This window comes from Geotrypetes seraphini, chromosome 8, assembly GCF_902459505.1.
Source record: "Geotrypetes seraphini chromosome 8, aGeoSer1.1, whole genome shotgun sequence".
Lineage (NCBI taxonomy): Eukaryota > Metazoa > Chordata > Amphibia > Gymnophiona > Dermophiidae > Geotrypetes > Geotrypetes seraphini.
Genome location: NC_047091.1, coordinates 181,824,486 through 181,840,420, shown reverse-complemented (window position 1 = coordinate 181,840,420; position 15,935 = coordinate 181,824,486). Strand labels below are relative to the sequence as shown.

The window sequence follows — 15,935 nt, the reverse complement described above, 5'->3', positions numbered from 1 at the left end:
GGTGTTTGAGGTCTGATAATAAAAGTCAATCTGCATAAGTTTGTTCATAAACAATTGACTGTTAGAGTTAAGTTGAACAAACTGTTTTTCCATTGGTAATTTTCAGCATTTACATGTTTGGGCAGAAACCCAAAAAGCAGAGTGCACCAAAACCTCCATCTAGAACAGTGGTCTCCAACTCAAACCCTTTGCAGGGCCACATTTTGGATTTGGAGGTCCTTGGAGGGCCGCAGAAAAAAATAATTAATGTCTTGTTAAAGAAATGACAATTTTGCATGAGGTAAAAATTCTTTATAGTTTATAAATCTTTCCTTTTGGCTAAGTCTTAATAATAATATTGTCATTTATAGCTAAAGAGACATATGATCAAGAAACTGATTTATTTTACTTTTGTGATTATGATAAACATACCGAGGGCCTCAAAATAGTACCTGGCAGGCCGCGAGTTCGAGACCACTGATCTAGAAGTATTGCTCATGATGCACACACATATTTGAAAGGTTTTTCCAAGTGTAAAGCCTAAACTTTCCTAAACTTGCACCGGGGTGGGACCTAAGGCCTGCATTGCCCAGAGGTGGGCCATAGAAGCAGAGGGACGGAGAATCCCTCCCTGCTTCCAACTTAAAGGTACCGGAGGGGACGAGGAGGGAAATGACCCGATCTGACCGCGGGGGGCCCAACGGTGGGAGGAAGTTGGTATCCCTCCTATCATAAGTTCAGCTGATGGGTGGGGCGGCGGGTTCAGGGGGGAATTTCTGCAGGGGGGGGGTGGGCATCCCTCCTGCCATAAGTTCGGTTGGTGGGGAGTTCAGGGGGGGAAGTTCAGCGGGGGGGGGGAGTCGGCCGATGGCAGGAGGGAGTGGGCATCCCTCCTGACATATTTAAGAGTGGTGGGGGGGACGCCTGGTGGCAGGAGAGATTGGGCATCCCTCTTGCCATGAGTTCGGTGGGCGGGGAGTTCGGGGGGGGAAGTTCAGGCATGGGGGAGTCAGCCGATGGCAGGAGGGAGTGGGCATCCGTCCTGACATATTTAAGAGTGGTGGGGGGGACGCCTGGTGGCAGGAGGGAGTGGCCTGCCTCCTCCCTCCTGCCATTTTTTTGGTTTAGGGGAGGGAGGGGGTGCTGTTGGCTTTTTTTTCATGGGCAGATATTTTGAGTGTGTACTATCGCGGCTGCTTATTCTTAGGGTTACCACCCTAAGAATAAGCCCAAGACCTCTCAACCTGTTCTCGTGCTCAGAGCTGTGTTGGGGGGAGGGCAACTGCGTATGCGCAAGTATGACGCGATGACATCACATGCATGCGTGGTCCAACGCTGGAAGCTTTTCAAAACCTGGGCAAATCCAGACGTCTGGTAACCCTGCTTATTCTACAAAGGTATATGTTTATGTTTCTTATAAATTTGATACCCCGCTGAATGTTAAAAAAATCACAGTGGCTTACACAACAATCAGTCCAAAGAAAAGGGGATGGGACCTGAAATATCATATTATTTTGTACCTGGAGCCATGAAGTGTTAAGTGACTTGCCCAGTCACAAGGAGCTGCCGTGGGAATTGAACTCACAACCTCAGGGTGTGGAGGCAGCTGCTCCATCCACTCCTCCACTCTCCTAATTTCCTAAAACTGCTGGAATCAGAAGCCCTAATCATACCTTCTTAGCTACTGTCGAGTACAATATTTTATTAAAATGTGTAAAAATGTACACTGGCTTTTAATTTTTTTAATAGACTTTGCATGGTTTATATTATGAATCTGAGAACCTGTGTTACAGAGAGAAAAGGGGGAATTAGTTCTAGAAACTCTGCTACATAAGGAACAGGGGCTGTTATCCAGAGGAGCATCTGCTGTGGGATGAAAGCTAGGGTTACCAGCTGTCCAGGGAAATCCGGACGTGTACCGGACAGACTTTCCAAAGCTCGGCAGTGTGTCCGGGTTTTGGAAAGCCCTGCATCTGGAGGGCCTTCAGCAAGCATGCGCGGATGACGTCACATGCGGAGGCCCTGCAGGTCAGGAAAAAAAAGAGACGTGCTTTGTGGGGGCTGGAGGCCGGGGCAACGTGTCCAGGTTTTTCTATTGGCAAATATGGTAACTCTAACGAAAGCAGGCTGATGTATTTGCTCTCATTAAAAGGCCGGGTTCATATTCCTGGTCCTCAGGGAAAAAGACAATAGGGGCAGATTCTGCAGATGACGTAATAAGTAAGGCAGCGGTATGTGCCCCACTGCTGTCTAATATTTTTAAAAATACATTTCAAACTTAGGGGTCCGTTCATTAAGGCACACTCAAAGCAGTTTAAATATAGGTACTTAAATCATTTCCCTATCTGTCCCGTCGGGCTCATAATCGATCTAATGTACCTGGATTAAGTGACTTGCCCAAGGTCACAGAGAACAGTGCAGGGTTTGAACCCTCAACCTCAGGGTGAAGCTGTAGCTCTAACCACTACACCACACTCTCCTCTACTGGTGGAAGCTAGGGCTAAGGTGGTGAGTTTCAGCAGCCATGAGAAAGGCTTGCTTGTCGCTCACCACCAAGTTTGTGTCACTGCTCATGGGGGTGGAATGGAGGGGAGGGACAGAAACAGTGAAAGTGCACCCAGGAAAAAAGAGGATGAACCTGGTGGAAGAGGAGAGGGAGGGAAGGAAGAAAAAGGGAGAGATGCTGAATCTGGGAGCAGGAGGAGGGAAATTCAAGTCTTTAGGGAAGGAGATGGACTTTGGAACTACCTTTTTTGTGGGCACAGACAAAGCAGTTTACATATTATATACAAGCACTTACCGTATTTTTCGCTCTAAGACACATTCCCCCCCCACCCCCCCAAGAAATAAGGGTGCGTCTTATGGAGCGAATACTAACATCGCCCTCCCCCACTACCTTCATTTCTCTGGCGGTACGGGCTTTCTCTCCCCAAGCGGCACCGGCAGCAGAGCGGCAAGCAGGCAGGTGCGAGTTTCTCGCTTCCTCCCTTGTCCCATGCCGCTGTGAGTAAGCGACGCTGCCTCCTTACCTCCATCTTCAAACTGCTCCTTAAAATACTGGGCTGGCTCTGTGCGTCTCACTGCCACCAGTGTGGCCACAACTAACCACTTTATGCTGCAGGGATGAGCTGTTAGTCCACGACAGAGCTGTCGCCTTGGTCAGGGGCTCTGGGCCATAGCGTGGCAGTTTTGAAAAAGGCGCATGATTCTTTCTACCGGAAGCACCAGCCATTAAGAGCGTTGCGCAGCTCCTTGCTGACCCCCGACTCCAGCCTCTAAAAGATGACTGCTTCCCATTGGATCCGGCCGCCTGCAGGTCTCGCGCAGAGCAGCCAATGGGTGCCGACCACGCGTTGGGCAGCACCAGAGGGGGAGTCAGGAGAGGCGAACATCAGAGGGTGGAGGAGAGGCAAGGTAGAAGGAGGAGAGAGGAGAGACAAGGCAGGAGGAAGAGAGAAGCAGAGAGAAAGGACAAAGAAAAGGGGATGGTGAAGGAGAACAGAAAAGGAAGGCATAGGAGGAGTATTAGAGAGGGAGAGGAGAGGGCAGTTTGCTTGCCTGAGAAACTCCCTAACCCCTTACTTGTCCTGTTTGTCCATTGATTAGTTTGTAAGCTCTATTGAGCAGGGACTGTCTCTTGCATTTTCTTTTATATACAGTGCTGCATACATCTAGCAGTGCTATAAAAATGATAAGTAGTAGTAGAAAGAGAACATCAGAGATAAGAGGGGCAGCAAGAAGGAGCGCATCAGAGAGCAGGAGAACAAGGAGGACATCAGAGAGTGAGGGGAGAGAGAGATCAGGAAGGAAAGCATACAGGCAGATAGAGAACTGGGAGAATCATTCAGAGCGGCATGGGACAAGGCAGAAAGCACCTGCCTGCTTGCCGCGCTGCCGGTGCCGCTCAGGAAGCGAAAGCAGGAGAGAAGGGCAAGAGGCTGAAAGCTCCTCCCTACAGCGCTGGACTGCCGGAGGAATAAAGGTAAGAGTGGATCCTGCTTGCCTCTGGGTGGTGGGCCCTGCCTGCTTGTCTTAGGTTGGGGGGGGGGGGGGGCTCTGCCTGCTTGCCTTGCTACTAGGCCTGCCTGCCTGTCACTAGGTTTCTAGGCCTGCCTGTCACTAGGTCGCTAAGACTGCCTGCCTGCCCTGTCCCAGCCTAGCACTAGACCACCAGAGGGGGGACAGGGTGCAGAGTCTGACAAGGAGTGTGGGGTTGGGTGCAGAGCCTGGCAGGGAGAATTTGGTTCAGAATGGTTTTCTCTTGTTTTCCTCCTCTAATTCTTGGGTGCGTCTTATGGAGCGAAAAATACGGTATTTTCTACCTGGGGCAATGGAGGATTATCCAGTCACCAGGCTGGAAACATAAGGGCCAGCGCCAAAACCTGCAAATTGTTATTGGTCTTTTTGTGACCTCTAATTTTATCTTACTAGCATTATTTTTCCGATTTATTTTAGATGATTTTGTAAAACATTGCACAAGTGTAGATCATAGGTTACATGTGCTGACATGAACTCTTACATGGACCGCACAGAGGTGTTCCTGGAGGTCCCGACTGGGACAGAGCAGGGGTGGAGGCACACTATAAGCACGTACAGTACATTGGGAAAACACAGGCGTACATGCATTGTTACAGCTGCCTTGAAGCAAGGGCACATGTGTGCAAGGGCATGTATGTAAGTTATGTGTACTACTGGGTAGAGTTGTGCAAGCCTATTTTAGAAAAGCATAGGCATTAGTTTGCCTTTAGAACATAGGTGCCGTTTAAGGAATTTTTATAGGCACCAGGTTAAAAAATTGCCCCCTTAATTTGTCAATATCTGGACATACTGTCATGTTGATAAAATTATCTGAATCTAATTTCCAAAGGCAATCGTAGACCCAACAGCAAAACACAAGAGATCAGAGAAACAGAGCACAAAGATCCCATAGAGTAGTGGCGTAACAAAGGTGAGAGGTGCCCTCCCCCATCCCGCCCCCTCCTGCCACTTGTGCACACCCCATCCCTCTATAACATTCCTGGCATAAGCAGCAATCCAACCTGCTGTTCGCACAAGCATCGGTACTTCCTCTGACGTCACTTCCTAGGCGCAAGTCCAGGAAGTGACATCAGAGAAAGAGCCGATGCTGGTGCAAGCAGCAGGTTGGGGTTGTTACTCATGCCAAGAACATTAAAGAGGTGCAGGGGAAAGGAAGGGACATACATGCATGGTAGGGGGGAGGCAGCACCCCAAGATGGCTCCTGGGGCAGACCCCCCTTACTAGGCCATTGAGCATGGATGCCAGCTCTGTGGGTGCTTGAACACCCCCAGTATTGAGCAAATGCTTCCAGTCTACCAAGGTGGTGTCGAGGATAGGTTTAGCACCCCCCAGTTATTCTGGAAAGTTGGCTTCTATAAAGAAAAAAAAATCATTTGCAGGTCCTTCTCTGTTGAGTTTCCTAAGGGTTTTGTTGCTGACCCTGTATAATTGTTACACTTCATACCAGCTTCCTCTGTGCTTCCTTCCATTAGAACCAGACTCGGGTTCCGGTGCTGGCCCATTCTCCACCAGTTCTCCCAGCTTCTACCGAAGAAAGCGCAATGGGCTAGATGACTACAGGATCATTTCGTGGACTCTGGCCCAGAGGGATAACAAGGAGGGTCACTGACAAGTCACCCTCTACCTGTCTGGGTGCAGGCAGCATGGGGGCATCATTTTCCTCATGCCACCCAGACCTGAATCCTTGTGGGACAGTATCGCCTCCCCATCTGCTGATCATAGCAGAATCATGAAAACTGCATCTAGCTCAGGAGAGACTGCAGCTGTTGCAGGGGTGCCATGAAGTACCATCTCGGTCTGTATTTATTTCTGTAAAGCGCAGGAAGAAAAGCCTTGATTTAATTTCTATTGACTGTGAGGGAAATGTCTGGTCCAGCATTATAGACATTGTTTGGAAACTGCATACATGGAGATGGTGGCAGAACCCCGTTCTTTCCGCTCATTAACATGTGATCCAATGTGGGATGGGGAGAGCTGAAGGTGACGAAGAGACAACTTAAGAAATGTTTATGTTCTTGGTGCTATTGAGAAGGGAATTTGTCCCAGTTCCTTCCACAGAAATCTTTTGATGTGAATTCTCAAGTGATATCCGTCTAATAATAAGCACTCTTAAAGGGAAGACGGTAGCCTCCAGCTGCTTCCATCTCCCCATTTGAGAAGACTCTACTGTACGTTTCCTTCTCTCCTCAATGCTTTGCTCTGCTGGGCGGGGGAGGAGGGTTTGCCCATGCCCCAGAGATCTAGTCATTGAGAATGCTGGCTACCGAGAAGCCTGACAGTTGAGGCTACTTGTGGCCACACACCAGACCCAACGGGGACCTGTTTACCTTCCAGGTTGGTGTTGGAAGACGATTGCATCTCCTTGGATACTAGCCTAGGGTTCACTTTGGTTCAGTAAAGCTGAGCAGGTCTTGGCTACATAAGAACAAGGGGACCATTTATAACCTTCAATCTGAATACCTGCCAACAGATTGGGTTCACGGGATTAGCGTCATTGTGGCCTCGATTTGCTGGATATGGCAGTCTTACTTCATGATGGCCTGGCAGCAACTCAGCATAACCGGGGCTGTGGAGTCGGCAAACCAAAACCTTCGAATCCTTTCTTTTTTTTACTGTCCAACACTCGAGCCTACTGATTATTACGCTTTAATTTTTTTTTGTACTGGATCTAAAGTCTATCCCCAAATTACTTCTGACTGACTCCACAGCCCTAGTAATAACAAATTAATTCTGAACACCTGGCCACTGTCCCGGCCTTCAGAGCTTGTAACACACAGTTCTTAAAGGCAGAACGCATGGATACCTTGCAGTTGTTTACGCCAAATGTCTTTTGGCACTGGTGTCACTGTTGAGAACATGTTATAATATACACACGTCCTGCCTTTACACATGCAAAACAATAGTCCTCCACTCTACCTGTATTTTCCTACATCTCTTAGTTTAAAAATTGGTCAATCTAGGACCCCATTAGCTTCCAAAGTAACTTCCCCTCGCAAGAGCTGTTGGCGCAATATGAATTATGAAGCTTCCAAAATACAAAAACCTTTGTTTTGTCGTGCGGTGGGAAGAAGGAAGTCAGTCCAATGAATGTTCGAAAATATGTAATCTGGAAATGCCATCCCTTCAGCATTTCAGACGCAAACCATCCCTGCAAACCCCGCTAAAGCTGGTTATATAAACTAGGAAGTGCACCCTCACAATTACCCATTACAGGCAGAGCATGCAGACAGGAGATTAAAAGGCTTCTTAGGCCACTGCAAGGCACAGAAATCTGTGTCCCGTCTGCATTCCCTCTTCTCACAACATGCAAGTGAAATTCTGCACCTGCCTTTTCTGGCCACCATGAAATTTGCCGGCAGGGACTTGGAGGCCTGCTTAGCAAGTGATCCTGAGGAGGGAATGGCACACCTTCTGTATTGCGTATGCTTGAAATTGGAACCAATTTGCAAATAAATTTTTGTATAAATAAAGTTCATTACATTTTTAATTAAGGTTTCATTTCTGAAAGTCTCTCTTTTCTGGCTGGAGGCAAAGACAGACCCAGAGTTAGGAACCCGCTTTCACTTGGTTTAGGACAAGGGTTTTCCACCTAGTGAAATTGTATGAAATAAATGTGTGACTAGCCTGAAACCTGACTGGTGGAAAACCACTGCTTTAGGATCACGGCTGGCTCAGCTTAACAAAGTCATTTCCCCCCGCATTCTCTAACCGGTTGCCGCCGATTGCATGTCAATCACTAAACAGCACTGGTTACAGAATTGTGCCTAATTCACGCAAAGATAGGTGGCTGAAATGTAAACTGGAAAACTCTGGCCTACATCTCAGGTGCCTATCTTTGCCATCAGCTGATCGTGGCAGGGGAATTTCCCCCAATCAGCTGAGCTGGCAGGACTCCCCGAAATTGCAACTTTGGGGAGTCCTGCCGGCTCAGCTGATCGGGGAAGGTTTTCCTGCCGTGATCAGCTCAGCTGTCTGCGGCGAGCAGAAGAGCCCCCCTCCCCCCAATCGGCAGGAAGGATGCCTCCCTTCCCCTCTCCAAACACCCAACATTAGCAGAAGGGATGCCCACTCCCTCCTGCCTGAACAACCCCCCCCCATACCCAAAATCAGAAGGAGGGATGTCCACTCCCCCCATACCTTTAAAGGAAGATAGAGAAGAGGGATGCCCACTCCCTCCTATCTGAACAACCCCCCCCATACTCAAAATCAGCAGGAGGGATGTCCACTTCCCCATACCTTTAAAGGAAGATAGGGAAGAGGGATGCCCACTCCCTCCTGCCTGAACAACCCCCCCCCCCATACCCAAAATTGGAAGGAGGGATGTCCACTCCCCCCATACCTTTAAAGGAAGATAGGGAAGAGGGATGCCCACTCCCTCCTGCCTGAACAACCCCCATACCCAAAATTGGAAGGAGGGATGTCCACTCCCCCCATACCTTTAAAGGAAGATAGGGAAGAGGGATGCCCACTCCCTCCTACCTGAATAAACCCCCCATACCCAAAATCGGCAGGAGGGATGTCCACTTCCCCATACCTTTAAAGGAAGATAGGGAAGAGGGATGCCCAGTCCCTCCTGCCTGAACAACCTCCCCCATACCCAAAATTGGAAGGAGGGATGTCCACTCCCCCCATACCTTTAAAGGAAGATAGGGAAGAGGGATGCCCACATCCCTCCTACCTGAATAAACCCCCCATACCCAAAATCAGCAGGAGGGATGTCCACTTCCCCATACCTTTAAAGGAAGATAGGCAAAAGGGATTCCCACTCCCTCCTACCTGAATAAACCCCCCTATACCCAAATCAGCAGGAGGGATGTCCACTTCCCCATACCTTTAAAGGAAGATAGGGAAGAGGGATGCCCAGTCCCTCCTGCCTGAACAACCTCCCCCATACCCAAAATCGGAAGGAGGGATGTCCATTCCCCCATACCTTTAAAGGAAGATAGGGAAGAGGGATGCCCACTCCCTCCTACCTGAATAAACCCCCCATACCCAAAATCAGCAGGAGGGATGTCCACTTCCCCATACCTTTAAAGGAAGATAGGGAAGAGGGATGCCCACTCCCTCCTACCTGAATAAACCCCCCATACCCAAAATCAGCAGGAGGGATGTCCACTTCCCCATACCTTTAAAGGAAGATAGGCAAAAGGGATGCCCACTCCCTCCTGCCAGCAGGCCTGCCTCTTCAAAACAGTGGGCCTTCCCCTTCCCGGTGCATCCTCCTATAGGAGGGGCCTTAGGTGCCGAGAAGGGAATGCCTGTCATTTTGAAGAGCTGATGACAAGCTATGGTCTTAGTTTCAGGATCGCCCGGCAAAGACTGGTAGCTGAAATGTAGACTAGGGTTTTCTGGGCCTACATTTCAGCTGCCTATCTTTGCATGAATCGTGCCTATGTAGGTACTTTAAGCCACTGCCAATACGGGCGTTTGGCAGCCTAAAGCGTCTACGTCGGTGTGATTCCAGTGCCTTTCATTTAGGCACCAGTGGTGCCTCAACCTTGCCATTTTTTGCCGTTTCTAACGGCGTCTTTTAATTAGGTGTTGGTTGCTGGTTTAGAATTGCCCCCTGAATATTTTGCCTTAAATCTGACATTGGGCAGCGACTGATGTGCTCAAGGAGAAGAGGATCGCTGTCGCAACAGCAAAACTTGTTGGGCCTGGTGGTCAGCATTTTGCTGACTTCTGCCAGTGTTAAACCAGGAAACTCAACGATGGGTCATCCGGGCACCAGCACTGAATTTTAGGATTTCTGGATCCGGCTAATGCATAGCTGGTTAAGTCTGATATTCAGCACTTAACCATTTCTAGGTTACCAGATAAAGATGGGTCTATATAAAAGTCAGTCCTTTTTTATTCAGTTAATCTGGCTGGTGAAATGCTGAATACTGGTACTTACCTGGCCAAATGCCAACTCTGCACCCGAAATTATCCCAAAGTAGCCAGTTTTCATTTCAGTACTGGGGGGGGGGTGTTTCCCCAATAGCACTAGCTGCTAAAAATTAGTGGTTAGTCCTGAACAGGTTATTTAACCAGCTAAGAGCCATTTCTGGCCAGTTACAAGTGCTTTAAATATCAACTCGGTTGTCTTTTTAGTCTACAGAAGGGGACAGCAACCTTTCTACCCAGAGGCCACCCGAATGTCACTACTGTCCCTAACAGGCCACAACATTATACAATGTCAGAAACAGAAATGCATAGAGAGCCACAAACTTTCTGTGATAAATAAGTAACTAAAACACAATAGACGAAATGGCATAATATAATACTGTACTTAAAGCCACCCAAATTCTGGTTAATGACATCTTCTGTGTATAATTCTCATGGGCTTGTGGACAGCATAAAATTCAATGGCATGCCATAGATTGCCCAGTCCTAGTGAGCCCCAAATTTCACTAGCATCGGAGTTCTCACAATCCTTGCAACACACTTAGCCAGGCAGGTGTTGAGGATATCCACAATGAATATACATGAGACAGATTTTTATACAATGGAGGTAGCGCATACAAACTTATTTCATTGACATGCGTTGCAGGTATTCTGAAAACCTTCATGGCTGGACATGTGATGAGCACTGGCTTCAGAATAGAGGTCTGCACGGGAACGGGGATTGCGGGAATTCCCCCTAACCCACGGGACTCCCACGGGGACCCCCCTCTGGCCCACGGGACTCCCACGGGGACCCCCCTCTAGCCAACGGGACTCCCACGGGGATGGAAGGCTTTGGAAACAGGGTTCGTCCATATAATATAATGGACACGTCAGCCTTAGTAAAAGAAGGGGTTTATAAGTTAATTACCTGAACAGAAAACAAAAAAAAGGGTTCCACCAAAGAGATTCCGCAAGGAAAACAGCAGCGCAAACACAAAAGAAACTGTGGAATTGATGATCCTGTCAGAAGTAATTGCTGCTTTGTATGGGGATGGGCGGGGATGGAGGTAATTCCTTGCAGGGATGGGTGGGGACGGAGAGGATCCTGGCGGGGACAGAGAGGATCCTGGCGGGGACGGAGAGGATCCTGGCGGGGACGGAGAGGATCCTGGCGGGGACAGGTGGGGACAGAGAGAATCCTGGCGGGGATGGGTGGGGACGGAGAGGATCCTGGCGGGGATGGGTGGGGACAGAGAGGATCCGGGCAGGGACAGAGAGGATTCTGATGGGGACAGAGAGGATCCTGGTGGTGACGAAGAGGATCCTGGCAGGGACGGAGAGGATCCTGGCGGGGACAGGTGGGGACAGAGAGGATCCTGGCGGGGATGGGTGGGGACGGAGAGGATCCTGGCGGGGATGGGTGACGGAGAGGATCCGGGCAGGGACAGAGAGGATCCGGGCAGGGACAGAGAGGATTCTGATGGGGACAGAGAGGATCCTGGCGGGGACGGGGAGGATCCTGGCGGGGACAGGTGGGGACAGAGAGGATCCTGGTGGGGATGGGTGGGGACGGAGAGGATCCTGGCGGGGATGGGTGGGTACGGAGAGGATCCGGGAAGGGACAGAGAGGATTCTGATGGGGACAGAGAGGATCCTGGTGGGGACGGGTGGTGACGGAGAGGATCCTGGCAGGGACGGAGAGGATCCGGGCGGGGATGGGTGGGATTTCTGTTCCCGTGCAACTCTCTACTTCAGAACCCCTGACCTGTAGAAATGCTGATTCTGGGAAATGAGCTGACCCTCCTCTCCTCCCAATTAAGGGGACAGGAAAAAAAAAAAAATTGTGGCACAGTACTGCCTGTGTTGTGACCGATCCAATTCTTCTCTTACAGTGAGGAAATCAAACAACGAAGCAGTAGCAACACTAGCTTTTACAGGGCATGGTCAGTGTCTCCAAACTTACTAGTCCCTGTGTCTGCAACCCCCTCAGTGGACGGAGACCCCGTGCACAAAGAGAATCATAGACACCTGCTCAAGTCTCACTGGTCCTGGGTAGCACAGTGGCACACACATTATTGCTCCAGTAGTCGGTTCATTTCCTTTCCAGTAAAGATAAGCATCCTCTTTCACATGTTGGAAGGAAATGTCAAATGGACTGAAAAGTGCCCTGTTTAAGGTTGAACTGCCCTCTGCTTAGGGACAAAACTCGCTTACATTCCAGGACACAAAAATGCCCTCCCTTGCTACTGGATAACACAAATTACTGCCACCCTTATCGATCCCCTTCAGCAGCACTAATGCACACAGTACAGGACTCAGTGTGGGTGAAAATGATCAAAGGAGGTAAGCTTTCATTCTGCACAGAGATAGTCAGGACCCCGAGCATCACACGTAACGTGGTGTGGCCTTCCTTCTGGCGTCACTAGAATCTCATCTCCAACTTGGCCTTCAACCAGCAGGGAGACTGCACCTTCCACTTTGCCTGTAGCTGCTAGTGCGACCACAGCCTGATCGGTTGGGAAGCCCATTTTCTCCAGCTGCTGCAGCCTGTGATAAGGACAAGAAGGAGAGAAGATCCATGGATGAAATGTGGAACAACAGTGCCAGAGACACAAGTCAAGGACCACCCAGCTCATCAGGGAAGGATGAAAGGTAAGCACAGCCCACTTGAAAGTATAAGTTCACTGGGTCACCGCATTTACCCGATTGAAAAGGAAGTGAGAGGCAGAGGCAAAACTGACCTTCAGCTGGGCTCCTGATCTGCTATTCCCCCCTCTTTCCCCAAAACCAAGAATCGATACAACTGTAAAGGACATTAGTATAGAAAGAGAGAAAAATGAAGGTAGATAAAGACTATATGGCCCATCTAAGTTGCCTAACTATCCAATCCTCTCTCTAAGAGATCTAACGTACTTGTCCCAAGCTTTCTTGAATTCAGATATACTTTTTGTCTCCATCACATCTATGCATTCACTGCCCTTTCTGTGAAAATGTATTTACGAAGGTTACTTCTGAATCTGTCCCCTTTCACCTTCATCCTAAGCCCCCTCATTCCAGAGTTTCCTTTCAAATGAAAGTGACTTGCCTCAAGGACACTTATGCTAGCCAGGTATTTAAGAGTCTCTATCATATTGCCCCTATACTGTCTTTCCTCCAAAGTATATATACATAAGAATTACCACTGCTGGGTCAGACCAGTGGTCCATCGTGCCCAGCAGTCCGCTCACGCGGCAGCCCTCTGGTCAAAGACCAGCACCCTAACTGAGACTATCCCTACCTGCGTACGTTCCGGTCTTGTCTTGAATCCCTAGAGGGTGTTTTCCCCTATAACAGTCTCCGGAAGAGTGTTCCAGTTCTCCACCATTCTCTGGGTGAAGAAGAACTTCCTTACGTTTGTACGGAATCTATCACCATGTAACTTTAGAGAGTGCCCTCTCGTTCTCTCTACCTTGGAGAGGGTGAACAACTTGTCTCTATCTACTAAGTCTATTCCCTTCAATACGATGGAGATCTTTAAGTTTGTCCCCCTATACTTTATGATAAAGAACTCCTGAACTTCAAACTTGCACCACCCCTTCGACCCTCTATCAACTACTGCTGCCTTTTCCTCCTTCTCTGAAATCACAGAGGAACAAACCACACTATTTCTGTCTTCAGCCAAGCCTACTACATGCCTTTCAGGCCGTATTCCCACCCCTCTACTTGATTCCATCTCACATACTGTTATCCCTCCCATCTGCCATATTCTCAACCTATCCATTTCCACTGTAACTGTCCTCACTGCCTTCAAACATGCAGTGCTTAAGCCACTTCTCAAAAGCCCTCAGTGGACCCCACCTGCCTGTCCAACTATCGCCCTGTCTCCCTTCTTCTGAGTGTGCTGGTCTCTGTCACTGTCTGGGCTTCCTTTCAACTCGACAGATTCTAGATCCTCTACAATTTGGCTTTTGCCTCAAACACTCCACAGAGACTGCCCTCACCAAAGTCTGCAGTGACCTGTTCATGGCCAGATCTAAGAGCCTTTACTTGATCCTCATCCTTCTTGACCTGTCTGCTGCCTTTGATACTGTTAATCACAGCTTACTCCTTGATACGCTGTCCTCACTTGGGTTCGGCAAATCTGTCCTTTCCTGCTTTGCCTCCTACCTCTCCCATCACACCTTTAGTGTAGGTGTTGGTGGGTCCTCTTCTGCTGCTACCTCGCTAGTGGTTGGTGTACCCCAAGGTTCCGTCTTAGGACCTCTTCTTTTTTCTCTTTACACCTCTTCCCTCGGTGCTCTGATCTACTCCCATGGTTTCCAATATCACCTATATGCTGAAGACTCCCAGATCTATTTCTCTATACCTGAAGTCCAAGAAAAAGTGTCTGCCTGTCTGGATGTTCTGCCATCATCTAAAACTAAACATGTCCAAGACTGAGCTGCTCATCTTTCCTCCTAAACCCTCTTTTCCTCTTCCTCCGTACTCCATCCCTATACGAGGGCTGTTCAAAAAGCATCAGACCTTCATTCATAAGAAAATACTCGTATTCAGATACAATCTTATACTAATCTCCTTCAAAGTAGTCCCCTTGGGCTGCCACACACTTCTTCCAACGGTTCTTCCACTGTTGGAAGCAGCGCTGGAACGCCTCTTGTGAGATTGCTCGCAACTGGTCCGTCGCATTCTGCATGATGCCTTCTCTTGACTGAAATCTGGTCCCTTTCAGGGGCATTTTCAGCTTGGGGAAAAGCCAGAAGTCATACAGAGCCATGTTGGGAGAGTCGGGAGCCTGAGGAACCACAGATGTGTTGTGTTTGGCCAGGAAACTCTGTATCAAATGTGAAGAATGGGCAGGTGCTTTATCGTGAGGGAGCTGCCAATTGCCCGCTGCCCACAGGTCCGGCCATTTGCATCTCACAGTGTTACGAAGGCGACGCAGGACCTCTTGGTAGTAACCCTTGGTTATTCGATGATCCTGCATCACCAGATTCTTCACTTGATCAATGACAATCTATCTCTGAAACAGTTGTATCACTCCTTTATTGGTGTGGTGCTCATTGCTTCGTCCCCGAAGGCCTGTTGAATCCTGCGCATTGTTTCCACTTGGGAATCTCATGAATATGCATGAGATCTATTAGCATACAATGAAGGCAGTGCATGCAAATAGACCTCATGCATATTCATTGGGGAAATCATGAAAACCCGACTGGATTGCGACCCTCGAGGAGGGACTTTGACACCCCCGGTCTAGACTTAAGCTAACATCAGTTTGGGATTTATATTTTCTATTCTTATTACTATTGTGATTCATTAACCACTTTAATGAAGAGATTTGCCCAAGGCAATGTACAGCAAGCACAGTTTGGCATAAAACATACAGTTTTGTTCACATGTTAATTATTATAATTGCCACTAACATTTGTGCATTAACAGTGATTAACCACAGCATTAAAAAATAAAAACTAAAGAGAATATGTAGAAACAAAAATTAAGCTCTTAAGAAAAACTCTTTAGGATTGGCTTTGGGTTAGAGATTTGCATTAGTTTAATGAACTGGGTTAAGAATGGGGTCAGGATAAGGATTTACATTTAGGATTAGGTTTCAGGGTCTAGGGTTAGGGTTAAACTTAAGGTACGAGTTAGGTTAACAGTTAAGATAAGAGTTTGGTTCAGGGAAAAGGTGAGGCTTAGGTTTAGGGTCTGGATCCATGTCACAGCCAAGGTCAGAGTCACAGAGTTAGGGTTTATAGTAAGGGTTAGATTTAGGATTAGGTTAAGGTTTAGGATCAGGGTTAAGCTTGGAAATACAATTGGAAATGAATAGTAACCTAGTTAATAACAGCAGATAAAGACCTGCACAGTCCATCCATATTATGTAAAAGCTTTCAAAAAAAACATGGGCATTGTCCCTTTTCTACAAAAAATCTGGAGTCTTATTTTCACTTCTAGGCCCCTTTTTCTTTGTATATATCTTTACTGTATCTTGATTACCCCCTTCCTCACATCACAGGAGTCAATTTTTCAAAACTGCCTCTCCCTAGACAAAAATCAAAGAGTTTGAGCAATA

At 48.2% G+C, this 15,935-nt stretch overlaps 2 protein-coding genes across 4 annotated transcripts in view; one reads left to right on the top strand and one right to left on the bottom strand.

Moving 5' to 3' along the window:
* Window positions 1-7,503, top strand: part of EMID1 (EMI domain containing 1) — a 211,909-nt gene extending 204,406 nt beyond the window's left edge. For all 3 annotated transcript variants that reach the window (XM_033957153.1, XM_033957152.1, XM_033957156.1), the window contains one exon: window positions 5,491-7,503. In XM_033957153.1, the coding sequence (XP_033813044.1) occupies window positions 5,491-5,568 (78 nt within the window). In that variant the 3' untranslated portion in view covers window positions 5,569-7,503. The remainder of the gene's footprint in view (window positions 1-5,490) is intronic.
* Window positions 7,504-11,374: 3,871 nt separating this feature from the next.
* The window catches only part of RHBDD3 (rhomboid domain containing 3), a 58,448-nt gene continuing 53,887 nt past the window's right edge, over window positions 11,375-15,935 (bottom strand). Inside the window, exon 8 of the mRNA XM_033956013.1 lies at window positions 11,375-12,433. Coding sequence (XP_033811904.1) covers window positions 12,238-12,433 — 196 coding nt within the window. The 3' untranslated portion in view covers window positions 11,375-12,237. The remainder of the gene's footprint in view (window positions 12,434-15,935) is intronic.